We start from the raw sequence: 14,943 nt of genomic DNA, 5'->3' as shown, positions 1-14,943 counted from the left end.
AATTCTCAATTCTTAATTCGAATCGTATCCGGGGACATAGAGGGTTGGAGGGGGAAAGAGTCATTGGACTGGATCCAGTGTCATTGGGGGGAGGGGGAACCGGAAATCTTGGAAAACGCTTAGATTGGAGAGATCAAGATGAAACTTGGTGGGAAGAATCAGCACAAGTCCTAGATATGTGATTGACATAACCAGACTGAATCTGCTCTCTTTGGGGGAATCGGAGGGGATGCTGATTCGGAAAATTAGAAAAATTGAGGTATTTTAAACTTAAGAACGGGTGACCGGAACTTAATGAAATTCGATATTTAGAAGGAACTCATGTCTTAAGGGTCTTATTTTAAATCTCGTAAATCTCGACCCGATCTGATGACATTGAAGGAGTTGCAGGGGGAAACTGGAAATATTGGAAAACGCTTAGAACGGAGAGATCGGAACACATTTAAAAGGCGGACTTTTAAAGAAACCGTTAAGTGATAAATATTTCCTATGTGACGCTATTATAGAATTCGTAATTTGCATTCAAATTTGAATGAAGCTTTCTTTCTTCAAGCTGCATAAAATATATCAAAAGATTAGGGGATGTTGCAATCGGATATTGCAGATGAAAAAGGATGCCAGGATTTGGCTAAACTCGTCCCTGGGCTATAAGAGATATTATTCGACTAACTTATATTTACTAAAAATAATAATGTATTCAAAAATAAACAACTGTCAATAACAATATAAACAATATTAGTCTACTTGCATCTCTTTTCACCCTCTTGATTACAAGAAATTGCATTGTTAAGAATATTTTTTTTTCTTTAAATTAATATACAATGATGTTGATCCACGTCTGTCCCTCCATCTTAACAATGTACATGATATAAAGCAAATTTTGGTTATTTTCTTAATTAAGTATGTAAATAATAGTAAAATAATGTAGTAAATAAAGCAAATAAATACAAATGAGGAGTTATTTTTTTTTTTTAGAATCTGTAGGAAAACACATGCTTTAACAACCTCAGCTGAACTCGCTAGAGAATCAAATTTCTGAACTAGTTTGAAGAAAGCCCGAAACTTCTGTTGTGCCTGACTTGAAAGAGAATATAGATGGCATTAGTAGTCGATGGAAGGATCTGATGGATAAGATGAAGATTCACGCTGATCTCCTAGAAAAATCAAAAGAGTTCCAAGAACTGTGCGATCACTTCAACAGTTGGCTTTCAGCCAAAGACAAGATGATGGGTGTCCTTTGCCCGGTTGCTTCAGACCCCCTTCTGTCCATAATCAGCTTCAACAAGTTCAAGTTCTCTATGATGAATTTAAAGAACAGGAGAGAAATATCCCAAACCTTGATAACCTAGTTTATATACTTATAGAATCTACCAATCAAAACAGTTCTGAAGCTAGAAAAATTCATGATCGAGTTAACGGAATCAATTCGAAGTGGACAGATCTGATGGGTCGACTAGAGGATCGTCATAAGCTACTCAATGCTGCTAGATGTATGAGTAAGCAGTTTTCGGCTAATTTGAATCAGCTGCTTGGAAGCTGTGCAAAAAATTTGCAGATGATTGCGATGACCTGTCCATTGTGAAGGGGGATATTGAGGAAGCACTCAAACATGTCAATGCCTTGGAAGATCGATTGAAAGCTCTTTGGCCTCTATTAGCTGAAGTTGACGCTGTTGGTAAGTTTGTTTTTTCAGTTTATTTTCGAAGCTTGTAGGCTATTAACAATGGTTATCAATAGGTTGTATCTCAAATATGGGAACGCGTTCTAAGCTCACACTGGTTATATATGAAGGAACACAAGAAATGCAAAAAAAAAATAAAAAAAAAATAAACACAAACGCAGGTGGTTTTTAGTCCATGAATAAAACAAAAAGACAAAGCAGATTTTTTTGAATATATGTACTGCTGAATACCAGAGAATTTGTTTCACAAATGGTATTGTGAAACAATACCATGTTTCACAATGCTGGTCTTAGGTGCACTTCGTTTCATGTGTCAATGTTTGCATAAATTTAATTACAACATTACAACCTCATATGTCATATTTTTGCATCTATTTTGCAACTCGTTAAGCATACGTCTTCTTCCTCCATGGCCTATTCTGATTTTAGCTTCTTAAAGTATACTGAGCAATTCCTCGTTTGTAACATAATATTGTATATTCGTTTCTCCTAGTTATAATGTTACAAATAACTTTTCTTTATGATGCCAATTCATTGAAATATCCGTTCCAGATAAGTCAGGGTATTGGAAATTTTTTTTTTTAGAAAAACGTTGATAAAACGTTTTAATAAAACGTTGCTGTCATCATCAGACTTTGCATCAAACCTGACACAGACTTTGCATAAGATCGGCAAAGTTGACTGAATCCAGATCAAGATAAGGATTTGATTTTTGTTTCCTGTCTTATCTCTCAGTTAGAGATAAGGATTGGGATTTTTTCTTCTCTTTTTGACCCTCACTAGATTATATCTGTGATTGTCGACATACATCGGTGAAGGTCCGAATGCACAAAAATGTGATGATATATTTGACCTTTCACTGACGGATTTGGTGTTAGTTGACATTCCCCGGTGAAAGCCGAAATTTACCATTTTTGGATATTCACCGGTGAAAGCCAACATATACGATTTTTGGACATTCACGATAACATATGTACCTTAAAAATTTAAGAAAAAATCTAGCAGTCAATTTATAATAGAAAACAACTCCATTTGCTGTTCAGCAGTTTTTGATGGTGGCTTGCCGGCAAATGATAAAAAATGGGCAAAAAATCAGGAAAAAAGTAAGTAAAAAAATGTGGCACCAAACGAAGTTATAGCATTCCCTTGAAGGTATTAAATTAAAAAAAAAAACAATTTTTTTTCAACTGAAAGTAAAGACCAACATTAAAACGAACAGAAATTATTACGTATAAGAGGGGGGTTTACCCCCTCGTCAATACCTCGCTCTTTACGCTAAAGTTCAAATTTTGTTCCAATTATTTAAGAATGACCCCTTAATTGCAAAGGCTGTTTAATTAGAATAAATAGCTCTTTTGAAAGTACTGTAAAAACTTTAGCGTAAAGAATGAGGTATTGAAGAGACGGTGAACCCCCTCATATACGTAGGGGAGATGTGGGTACCCTGGGACATTTTCAAGTGTATGTCCAATATCTGGAGAACGCTTTGGCCAAATCGCCTGATTCTGCTACTCACTTAAGTGGAATTGCTTGGGCTTTCTCCCAGATTTTTTGTAGATTATTTTCTTAATCTATCTTTTTGGTACCAATGATTTTCCGAACCCTCCTGTTCTGTCCCAGAGTACCCTGACCCCAAGATTACCCTGAGTACCAGAGTACCCTGACCCCAGAGTACCCTGACCTGACTCCAAGGTACTCTGGGACACGGTTAAGGGTACTCTGGGACACAGTGCACTTTTTGATCAAAATTTTATTTATTACAAACCTATAGTCAACTTCAATGAAAATAAAAACATAATAAAAAAAACTTGTAACATTATTCATTCAACGGGGAACTGCGAAAGGTCAATATCAAAAGTCGGGGCTTTCACAGCCCGTTCTGTGCCTCCACTAAGATTCGGTCTTGGTAGGCGTAACTCGATCTCATCTGTCGTGACAAAGGCTTCGTCCTTTGGCTGAGGAAATACGAATTTCCACGTAGGGACTTTCCGTTTTAGGAAGTTCACACTGTACCCTTCCAGTTCAATCTCCAAGACTCATAATACTTTGAACTTTTCTTACTGACGTACCTAACCAGTACAAAATCGCCAGGCTTTATCTCTGTTGGTTCTTTCACAGTCTCTTCCATGTCACTCAGGTGCAAGGAATCATCAGTGTCAGCACAGAGCTCAACAGAAGCAGCATCACTACTGTCGCTAAAATCTAAAGCCACCTTTGCTTGATCTCTTTTTTTTATCTTGCTTTCTTTTCGTTATCTTCTGTTTTTTATTTTCCTTTGCTTCTTCCTTCTTTTGTCTCTTCAGGGGTCTCTGCCTCTCTGTTTCAAAAATGGCATCCTTAACGGGGGTTGCAGTCAAAATCTTGGACTGGCCAGGCTTCCTACCTCCTTTTTGTTCTGAATATCAATTTGACGTTTAGGAAGGGAAAGTATTTGATCGAGCAGAACACAGACTGAACCACCAGCGCCCACTGACTCCCTGTCTGACAGCCCACTGTCCGCTTGCGTTGATGAGCTGCTCCCTGCGCCGACATTGATCTGCACTTCATCTGTCGGATCGCAGGGATCGCTGACGGGAGTCAGGGATGGAATAAAGTCTGATTCTTCCCAGACATTGGGATTAAACGGATGGATTCCTGGTTTAGAAAAACCACTCATTATGTTGGTTGGGTTGAATGCTTTAGGGAAAGCAACTCCAAGAAGTTCAGAGATTTCGTATTCCGTGACTGGTCTTCCAGAATGGTTTCTTAGCCAGTTTTCAATAGCTTGGTAGAAATATGTTTTAAGTGGTGAATAGACGGTCACATCAAGGGGCTGCAGCCTGTTTGACGTGTGTGGAGGAAATGTCAGTATTTGCAACCCCATCTCTTTCGCAGCAGAAATGAAGCTGTAGCTCATGTGACTATCATGGTTGTCCATGAGAAGAAGGACTGGTTGCTCAGGAGAGCACCTTACGTACCTTTTAAAGTGCTCAAAGTAGCCAAGGAATAACTTGGTCGTCATCCATGCATTTCCGGGCTTTCCAGTGGCGACAGCTTTTGTCCTTGGTGGTGCCCCATCTAAGAGTCTTTCAACAAAGCGGGTCCTTCCAAAGATAAGGTAAGGGGGAATTAAGCTTCCCATCGCACTGATAGTTCCAACCATTGTAACTAGTTTTCCTCTTTCCTGTGATGTAGTTGCTCCTAGCTGCTTTACACTTTTAGGGCTAAGTACCTTCCGGCATTTCTGTTGAACATTCGATAAGCCCGTCTCATCCATGTTGTAGATGCGGTCAGCTGGAAAATGAAACTTCGACTGTAGCTCTTCAAGATGTTTGTAGAATGTATCAACTGCAGCACGGTTGAAACCAAGGTTGCGATGAAGGCTGGTGCTTTCCGGTCTCCTCAAAGAAATTCTTGTATGTCTCTCCATGAAACCTTTATACCAGTCTTCTCCTGCTGCTTCATTGTCATCCCATGATTTAGGGTATTTCAGGGTGTTCGCCTTGGCAAATTCCCAAGCTAATTTCTTTGTCCGTTTTTTCGTAATTCCGTAGTTCGTGAATTCCATTCGTGATGAAAGTAGAATATAAGATTCGAGTGAATCTTCCATTTCAGAAGAGAATACTTTTTTCACATCATAGCGTGGTGTGAAGCGAAATGCAACTTTTTCTTCGTCTGCCGACGCGGAATATGCCTTACAGTACCGAGAAAGTGTCGATTTCTGAACAGCATGCAGTGTTGCTGCAGTTCTGATTGGTATTCCATCTTTTAAGTGAGCCATTACAGCAGCCTTCATGTTTTCTTCGTCCCAGGCATAAAGAGAGGGATCAGACTTCCTCTTCCTCGGCATTCTGCAAAAAAATGATACTTTTAGGAACGAAAAGCAAAGAACCGTTTTTACTGTTGCCATGGCTAACACAGTTTGAAAGATTATCTGGTGTATATCAGGCAGTTCCGTCTCACAGCTTGACCTTGACATTACATTATCAGTTGTTGAAATGAGGGTACCTTGGGACAAAATGGACAAAAAGTGTCCCAGGGTACCCAGGAACACGTGTCCCAGAGTACCCAAACAGGTAGCTCTCCACACAAAATTCATCTTCTGCCCCTAGATGGTAGTTCAGGTCAACCACTGAACAACATTTTTTAGCCTAAAGAAAACTACTTCAGACAAAAGAACATTCAATACCCTCCGATGAACTGCTCAACAGATTTTTTGTAAAAACCAGGTCCTTTTTCTTACTCAAACACCCATAAAAAAACTCTTACCTAAAATCACTGATGAAAATGTTTCTCGATTTCTTCAGGAAAATTCATGCATACTTACTGATAGATGGCACGTCGTTCGTCATTCAGGCGGGATTTTTGAACAATTTTTTTTTCACAAAGGTACCATGTCCCATCTGACCCTTGTCCCATCTTCCCCACATCTCCCCTAATAATTTCTGTTCGTTCTTAGTTTTAATGTTGCTCCTTACTTTCAGTTGAGAAAAAAACTTCTTTTTATTTAATTTCTGATCGTTTTTTAAATAATGATGGGAAATCTGGTGCCCCTTCATGTAAGACCTCTCTTCCCCCATGAAAAATTCCTCTATGGAAAGATCTTCCCACGTAACCCCCCCCCCACCAGAAAAAATCTCCCGTGAAAACGACTGTATACTTCCCAATAACCAATACTATATGTGAGCAATCGGCAAAGTTCGTAACTTGTAGCCCTTCCTCTGGGGACTCTGGGAGATTAAGTCATCCTCAAAGACATCAACTATGCGAACAAAATGGCTATCTCAAAATTTCGATACAGTAACTTTGAAAAAAATGAGTGTGTGAGTAGGCCTAGTTGCCCTCCATTTTTTCTGGTCACTTAAAAAGGGAACTAGAACTTTTAGTTTCCGCTCGAATGAGCCCTCTTACGATATTCTAGGACCAATGACCCCTGGAAAAAATATAATAAAACATGCATCCACGATCTTTCTTCTGGCAAAATAAAAATCCATAATTTTTGCCGATTGGAGCTTGAAACCTCTATAGTACTGTTCTCTAATACGCCGAATCTGATGGTGTGATTTTCATTAAAATTGTATGACTGTAAGGGGGTACTTCTCTTTTTTTTTTTTATAAAATAAGGCAAATTTTCTCAGGCTCATAACTTTTGATGGATAAGAATAAACTAAATGAAACTTATATAATTGAAATCAGCACAAAAATCTGATACTTTTGATTGTTTTGATTCTTTTTGAGTCTGTTGATTCTTTTTTTTTCTTTAAACACAAATTTTCAAAACAAGTGCTTCTCTTTTATTACAGTATTAGTGCCACTTATAGATTAACAAGTAGCTGGCATTTTAGAGGGTTCTTACATAGATTTGGGTCCTCCCTACTCCTAGTCGTAAATAGGGCAGGAGTGGTTGACCTCCACATCGGATGATCCTGAGCAAGAGACCACAGCTCATTAAGCGATGATTTTATAATTCTTACTTCATCTTCTAGAGAACGATCAATAGTGGTCTGTTGTCTTACCACTCAGTTGGAGGCCCAAAGGAGTCCAGCACTAAACTTCATTGGGAAGTCGCTATTTGAAGTTGCTCGGTGAGAAACATAATCTTAGCACTAGTTACTCTATCAACACAAATGGTCACAAGCATTCTTCCCAGGCAATTGTTCCAAAATCCTAGTAATCTTTTATGTACAGATCTAGAAAGACTTCAAATTTCGTGTACTAGTGTCAATACAGAGATTCTATTGCTGTTGAATAAGCGCAGCTTCAACTTCAGAGAATACTTGCTAGACCTCAAAATACTATTTAATTAAGAGAATGCTGAACTTGAATGCGTAATTCAAAGGATCATCTCCCTGTCGCAACTGCCGTTTTGAGTTATTGTACTACCTACACTAGATACTTGAATTTACTGACTTCTTCTGTTTCGAGTTCCCCGAATTTAAGACCTGTTGGTAGCAAAGTGATAACGCCATTTGACATTACCTTGGATTTGCTCACATTGATCTGCAGGCCAGTTTGAGAGGCTCTTGAAGCTAGCTCCTCGGTCTTCCGTTGCATATTTTTAAGTCATCCTTAAGTTCACTTCTGCTCTATTTGGCCGATGCACGGTCCCTTGAATCTATTATCCTGAGTACGAAAGAAGGCTGTCAGATGAAAAAACCAGAATCGAGGAAAACCGAAGATTTGATTTTATTAGTAACAAAAACAACTGCCCTTGCCCCTGTTCATCAAGCACCATTCTCAACTGAGGTTGCCGAGTGAGCCCTCGGATGATTTTGGCATATCTGTATTCCACCGGCAGCTCCTAGTCGAATTACCCCATATTTCATGGTTGGTCGCGTCCGAGGGGCAGATCTTGAACGAGGTGGGAGGGCAGTTTAAATAAGTTCCTCAAAATGACATACATTATCGTTAACAAGCCTCTCCCCCTCAGCTCATAGTTGCAGATCGGTACGGTTAAAGGACTAAGCTTGCGGCACACTCTACACCATTTACCATGGAGCGGGAGTCAAGTCAAGTAAAAGCACACGAAAAGTCAATGTATCTAACTTGAAAACCAAATCTCTTGAAAGTGACTCTCGGATAAAGAGAAGTGTAAAGTGACTAGGAGAAAAAGATTGCATAGATAGGTTCTAAAACCATACTGGCTACACTTGTCGTGAAAATTATTCTTGTTTGGTTTGTCATTTTTGTTCTCTTCATTTTATTTTTTTTTTGTACGAAAAAGTAGCCAGCGTTTTTAAATATCTCTGCTGGCTGATTAATCTGCTGTTCTGGTGTAAATATTTTACTTAGCGGACATGTGTCTTGATTCAGAACAAAATGCCACGAAAGGAAATTGCCTTGTATCTCTGAAGAGATACAATTTTCCAGCTGGCTACTTTTTTTTCTTCTGCTTTTTTCATCGTTCTCCTATTTCTTGTTACAATTTTTTACAATGATTTACAATTGTAACGCTTCGTTTTACAGGCGACTTTAATGAACAGCTTCGCGACTTGGATCACTCCCTTTAGAGATGTGAAGATCGTCTTTCCCCTCACGATGCGTTGGGCGATACTGGACGAGATCCTAAAATGCTTGAATGCATGAAAGCGATTCTAGAGGAAACTAAAGCTCTCGATCAGAGGCTTGTCGCACTAGATGGAACAACACAAGCTCTTGTAGATGGTGCATATAAACATGGATCAAACGCCTGTCATATTGCAGACCAAGCTGAAGCTATTAGGGGACGATATGTAGACCTGCGCCAGCAGCTTGAAGAAAGATGTGCTGCTTTGCAAGTGGTATTTGAAGCTGCAGCTGAATTATTGGTCAGTTTCTATTTTAGTAAAATAATTGAAAGTATATCGTTCCTAAGTAGAGGTGTCATTTGAGGTTCTCAGGCTGAGACTATACTCAGTCTTAATAGAAAACGAAGGTTTTTATTCTTGTCGTAGTAAGTACTCTACTTACCCTCAGGGGTGTTAATTCACTAAATTATTGGGGGAGGGGTATATGTTTTTCAAAATTGAGAGAAGGGATTTTTTTTCAATGTAAATACCAAAAAAGATGTTTTTCTATATACCTAAAATATATAACGTATCCTTGCGGAACTGTGCTTGGACGCAGTTAAACTGGAATAGACTTGGACAATCCAATAATACAAATCTTTAAACTTAGTGAAGGAAGAATTTTGTCATCATACTGTTTTAGTTCAGAAGAGGGAATTATTATTATAATTGCTGTTATCATTGGATGAGCTTAAACAATTATTGAAGCTCTTGCTACAAAGGTACATTGCATCCACTTCCAAACACAGGGGGCTATTAGGGCCTTTTCGAGCGTGGTAATTTGAAATAGGACTCGTCTATCTGTTTTCCTTGGCATAGAAGCCTTCCTTGGTGGTGCCAAGGTATCCACCATTGTTTCCTTGAAGTTGAGAACCCCACTCACCAGCTTCAGACCGGCTTGGGCAGGAAAGATTGAAGGGGAGAGCCAGCGATCAGCGGCTGTAGTGCTTGATCCTCAGAACTGGCTCTAATAAGATAACCCCTTTTCCCCACCTTGGATTGTTCTTCAAGGTATATTTTCTTATGCCACAGTCAGCCCTTCAGATGTTGAGGAATACTGACCGTTTGGGCAGCAATTACTGACCTCAATCTGTCCAGTCTCGGCAGGGTATCCCAAAGAATACTCCGCCTAAGGGTCAAGGCGCTGGCAAAAATGGCCAGTGGCTACACGTTGACGGACATTAACAGCAGTAGGTCTTTATTTGTTCATACTACTCCAGGGTCACAGGAGAATGTTGCCTACCGCCCTCCCACCAAGGGGTTGATAAATTGATTCCTCCCATAAAGGTTGATAAATTAATCTGTTTTCGCAGCTAGTTTAGAAGAGAATTTTATACTAAGATTACCAATTTTGTATTCGCTTTCAGTTTTATTACACCCCTCCCTCCTATTGCATGGACATAGTCCTTTATCGAATGTTAAGTTCGCTAGGTTTTCTTCCTTTTTTCCTCATTTATGAGTCTAAGTAAATATTTTGCTGTTGCATTGTTTATTTCATAAGAAGGAATAAACTAGACTGTAACCTAAAAAATGGACAAAGAGACAACATATCCCTCGTAACCTTAGGTAAAAATATTTATTCTAAAATAAAAAATCATCATCTACACATGTTTTTTTATGTACTACTCCAGGGTCACACGAGAATGTTGCCTACCGCCCTCCCACCAAGGGGTTGATAAATTGATTCCTCCCATAAAGGTTGATAAATTAATCTGTTTTCGCAGCTAGTTTAGAAGAGAATTTTATACTAAGATTACCAATTTTGTATTCGCTTTCAGTTTTATTACACCCCTCCCTCCTATTGCATGGACATAGTCCTTTATCGAATGTTAAGTTCGCTAGGTTTTCTTCCTTTTTTCCTCATTTATGAGTCTAAGTAAATATTTTGCTGTTGCATTGTTTATTTCATAAGAAGGAATAAACTAGACTGTAACCTAAAAAATGGACAAAGAGACAACATATCCCTCGTAACCTTAGGTAAAAATATTTATTCTAAAATAAAAAATCATCATCTACACATGTTTTTTTTTGTTTGTTGTTTCTCAGAGCCAACCCTCAAGCCATCCCTGGGGGGAGGAGTCTCATCCCTCACTAAAATATCTTGAAAGAATGCCACACTAACTCATTCTTGAGAGTGATATGTAGTGGTGAGGTTTTAAAAGTACCGCTTTTCATTACAGACGGAAACGATAAAGGGGATGCTTTCGATAATACAAACGAATAATATTAGAAAGTCTTACACAACAATTGTGAACACTGAAACTAGAAAAGTATATTAACATGACAAAAAATAAAAGTTGTGTGTGTTAAGCGTCTTATTAGAAGAAAAAAAAGTAAAAACATTTTATAGCTATTAGTCTAATGAAAGTATTGTAATTTCAAGAACAGTAAAATGCACAAAAACAAATAAACACAAGTATATAATATTTTATGATAATTCAAGTTATATACCGAAAATTATTAGCTTAAATTAAAAAAAAACAAAAAAAAACACAAAAATGCAAGCTCGTAGCATTTATGAAACTTCTGAGTTACCTACCGAAAGCTATTAGTGCTGTGAAATTTCTGCAATAATAATAAAAATGTATTGCTGAGTGTATTGTATCTTTTGTCTAATTTACTTTTTTCGATGTTTGCAATTTGTTGTCTTTTTTTAACCGCGGTGCATGTAAACTAGAAGCTGGAATATTTGTCAACAGTATCAAAACAACCTCGTTTTGTTCCGCTGATGTTCTGCTGATCCTCCCTGTTATAAAAAACCTAACAAATGGTTTTGACAATTATCTCAGACACCTCCTGTAGGTGTGACAGCGAATATTCCTGATGTTTATGTGAACTCTCCATCTAAGATGAAATAAAAATGCAAAGCCAATACAAGATAAATAAAAGGCTGGTCGCATGTAGCTTTTTAAGGTGTTGGATTTACCAAATCGTTGTTGATTTGCAAAGAACGGTGCCGATTTGAGCTTGAAAAATTTTCTAATATTTATTGTCAGCTTACAAAGACAGTGCCAAATTTAATCATTATAAAAAAAAAGTCTTCAATCCTCAGCAGCAAAAATCCTTCTCTTCAGCACAAAAATCAAAGAATTAAATAATAATAGTGATTAAACAGCTAATAATCAAAGAACTTCATAATTTAATAAGGAAAAACCTTAAAATTTAATGAAATTTTCTAAATGAAATAAAAAATTAAAAAGAATAAAAATTTCAATCACAAAGGAACTTAATAATAATGATAAAAGAACAAAATAGTAAGTTGAGATCAATCATGCAACTAATGATAACCTACAGTTGACTATTGATGTCCATGATGTTTAGATTTGAATATCTCGCGAAAAGGGCATTATTTTTGTACCAGTATCGTTTTCCCCCTGAGCTGATGAATTCTGTTCCTGGAAAAGTTACGTGTTTCGGGCCCTTAAGGAAGTTTAAAAGAATTCTGAAAAGAGAGAGTTGAGCATCGTGTCTCCACTGATTTAAAACGAAAGCAGCTTTAGAAAGTTTAAGTGGTCTTCAGAATCTTTGCTGCGGTTTGCGAAAACCAATTTTGTCACTGAAGACAGCCTTGTTTGTGTTCTGGTTGTATATCTGTGTTGCACAACGCGGCCAAAATGGTGTAAACAGCACAGTGCTTTTTTTTTTGCTTTATCAACAAGGCATTGGGCTACCGGAAATGATACCGCCAGTATCTGTCGCCGGGAACCCCTTTTGTGAGTCTTCAAGGAAAACAGCCTTTTGTTTACGGAAAAAATGTGATACTTATTAATTGTTTTATAGGAGGTGCTCAAATCTGTCACAGTTGATCTATCTTCATTGGAGCAAGAATTTGACAGTATGGAAGCACCGGCTCGGATGTTGCCAGTTGTTCAAACACAGCTGGATCAGGTGGCTGACTATTTCGCTCGGTTGCAGCAGTACCATGACCATCTTGAGGAGACTCGCAGCGCAAGTGAGAAACTGACGAAACAGGGGAGAGATATTCAATCAAGTACAGATTAGATTACGAATATGGAAAAGCATATACTCAAGCTGGAAGAGAGATCGAAAGCTCGTAATGATGAATTGGAAAGAGTTCTCGGGAAATTGGAAAGTTTCTATGGACCGTTGGATAAGGTTTTGATCAATATTGAAGAGGTGAAGTTTAAAGCTGTTTAAAGCTGATCAGGCAGCAACAAGCTGAATTCAAGGTATGAACAGATGTTATTATTTAATGATTTTCCCTTGTTTTTTTTTCTCATTTTTAGGTTTTTGGTGTATTGCAATGAAAAGATGACAAAAGTGGAAAATTGTGAGTGGGAAGTTGGAAATTGTAAGTGGGTAAGTGGAAAAAATAACAAAAGTGGGAAATTTTAGATGGGAAAGTGGAAAAGATAACTGAAGTGGGAATTTGGGCATTGACTTAAAATTTTGGATTTTTTTTGTCGTCTTTTGGCCTTCAGAGAGAATAGGAGAGGGGGGGGGGATAAATCATTGCTTGTAATGGATAATATCCGATTTAGAGGGACTGTTGGTTACTTTGAAGTCTGAGATCGTAACCCGTATAAATTTTTTCAAATGCTTACCGAAGAGTCTAGGGGAATACCTGTTGATAAATGTGTGAAACTGAATGAGAAATCATTCAGCCAAAATATTTGACAAGTTCGGCTAGACACTATTTACATCTTGGGAACATATCGAGGAGGGATGAACAGATTTTTTATTTCATGCTTTTACCGTTATTCTTTTATTATTCTTCTTATTTCTTTCCTGTATCACAATGGATAAATATAAAAAAAAACGTGAGAAATTTTAAGCTAGTCAATAAGTCATGAAAAAAAGACAGTTCCTCTAAAATTTCACCCAATTTAAGTTAATCGATTGGAAACGCTCGTAGAAGAATATAAAATACATTTTGCATATTTATATATATGTTATATGTGATGTTATGTACGGTGTACGTGATAAAATAACGCATATACATTGTTACATTGATGATGAATTGAGAAAAGTTGAAAAAAAGAAAATTTTTCAAATTTTGAATTTTAAATTAATTCTGTCCATGGTTTTTATGAGCAAAAAAAAAAACTATAATCTGTGGGTGATCTATTGATAGCCAATTATTCACATTTTGAAAGTATAACTGATCTAGTATGAATTTCGTCTTTTTTCGTATAAGTTTACATTAAAATTATCTCACCAAATATTTCGAGCGAGATTGGAGAAGGGGAGCAATTGATTTGACCGACCAAAATCGATATCTCAGGTGAAATCAAAACAGTTGCATTAAAAATACGGTAAAATTTATATTGATCATAAAGTTTAGTTTAGTATTTCAAAAAAGGTAAAGTTCAAAATAAAATATAAAAATTTATAATAAAAATGTCCTAAAAATTGATGACTGTAAATTTAAAGGTCTCGGAAATGTTTCATTTTTATATTTCCTGTGAAACACGTGGGTTTGCTACTATTCTAGAGATCATGGATAATAATAGTTTCAGGTTAGTTTCATGGGTAACATCTATTCACCAAGCTGGAAGTTATGACATTACTTAATGAGACCCTAGTTGGTCAGTCATTTTGATCAAAAGTTACCGTTAATCGATTGATGTGTGCTTTTGAAGGTTGTCTTGAAGGTTTTTTCTTCAAGCTTCAATCGAATCTTCAATCAAACCCTTCAATCTCGATTGAAGCTAATCTAACACACTGTGTCTGGTCAAAATGATTGAGTCATTCAAACTTTCTATCAGTCACAGTCAACGCTTGACCCAAGCGTCAAATAGGTTCATAGACTTGAGTCAATCCATTGACGGAAGCTTTTGGTCAAAATGATTGACCCTCTCAAACCTCCTTTAGACTTTTCCCTAGAGTTTAATCTAAACTTACTCAAAAATAGTAAAATTCTCTCATTTCCGAGAAACATTTTTATTTTGTTGTTATAATAATGAGGGAGGAGAGGGGAATGCAAAGTAAACACGATCCCTGTCTCATTAACCGTTTTTTTTTAGCACAGAGGTTCTTGCAAAAATATTTGCTTTGTCTTTTCATCGCGCTTCTTCTTCACTAGACGAAAATTTACCCTCATTATTTGGTTTCTTGTTTTTTTTTTATATATATATATATATATATATATATATATATATATATATATATATATATATATATATATATATATATATATATATATATATATATATATATATATATATATATATATATATATATATATATATATATATATATATATATAAATGTACG

At 37.0% G+C, this 14,943-nt stretch overlaps 1 protein-coding gene across 1 annotated transcript; it reads left to right on the top strand.

The window, feature by feature from the left end:
• The first annotated feature begins 977 nt into the window (after positions 1–977).
• LOC136043322 (uncharacterized) lies at positions 978–12,708 on the top strand. Its single transcript, XM_065728248.1, has 3 exons — positions 978–1,675; positions 8,627–8,967; positions 12,487–12,708. Exons 2-3 carry the CDS (start codon positions 8,731–8,733, stop codon positions 12,706–12,708), a joined length of 459 nt encoding a protein of 152 aa, XP_065584320.1. The 5' UTR covers positions 978–1,675; positions 8,627–8,730.
• The last annotated feature ends 2,235 nt before the right edge of the window (positions 12,709–14,943 follow it).

This window comes from Artemia franciscana, unplaced genomic scaffold (genome assembly GCF_032884065.1).
Source record: "Artemia franciscana unplaced genomic scaffold, ASM3288406v1 Scaffold_449, whole genome shotgun sequence".
Lineage (NCBI taxonomy): Eukaryota > Metazoa > Arthropoda > Branchiopoda > Anostraca > Artemiidae > Artemia > Artemia franciscana.
This window is presented reverse-complemented; position numbering and strand designations above follow the sequence as displayed.

Bases quoted from the DNA above. Each gene is read 5' to 3' on its own strand.
- LOC136043322 (XM_065728248.1), top strand. From the start codon at position 8,731: ATGCTTGAATGCATGAAAGCGATTCTAGAGGAAACTAAAGCTCTCGAT. The intron at 8,968-12,486 runs GTCAGTTTCTAT...ATTGTTTTATAG, and splicing joins AAGCTGCAGCTGAATTATTG to GAGGTGCTCAAATCTGTCAC.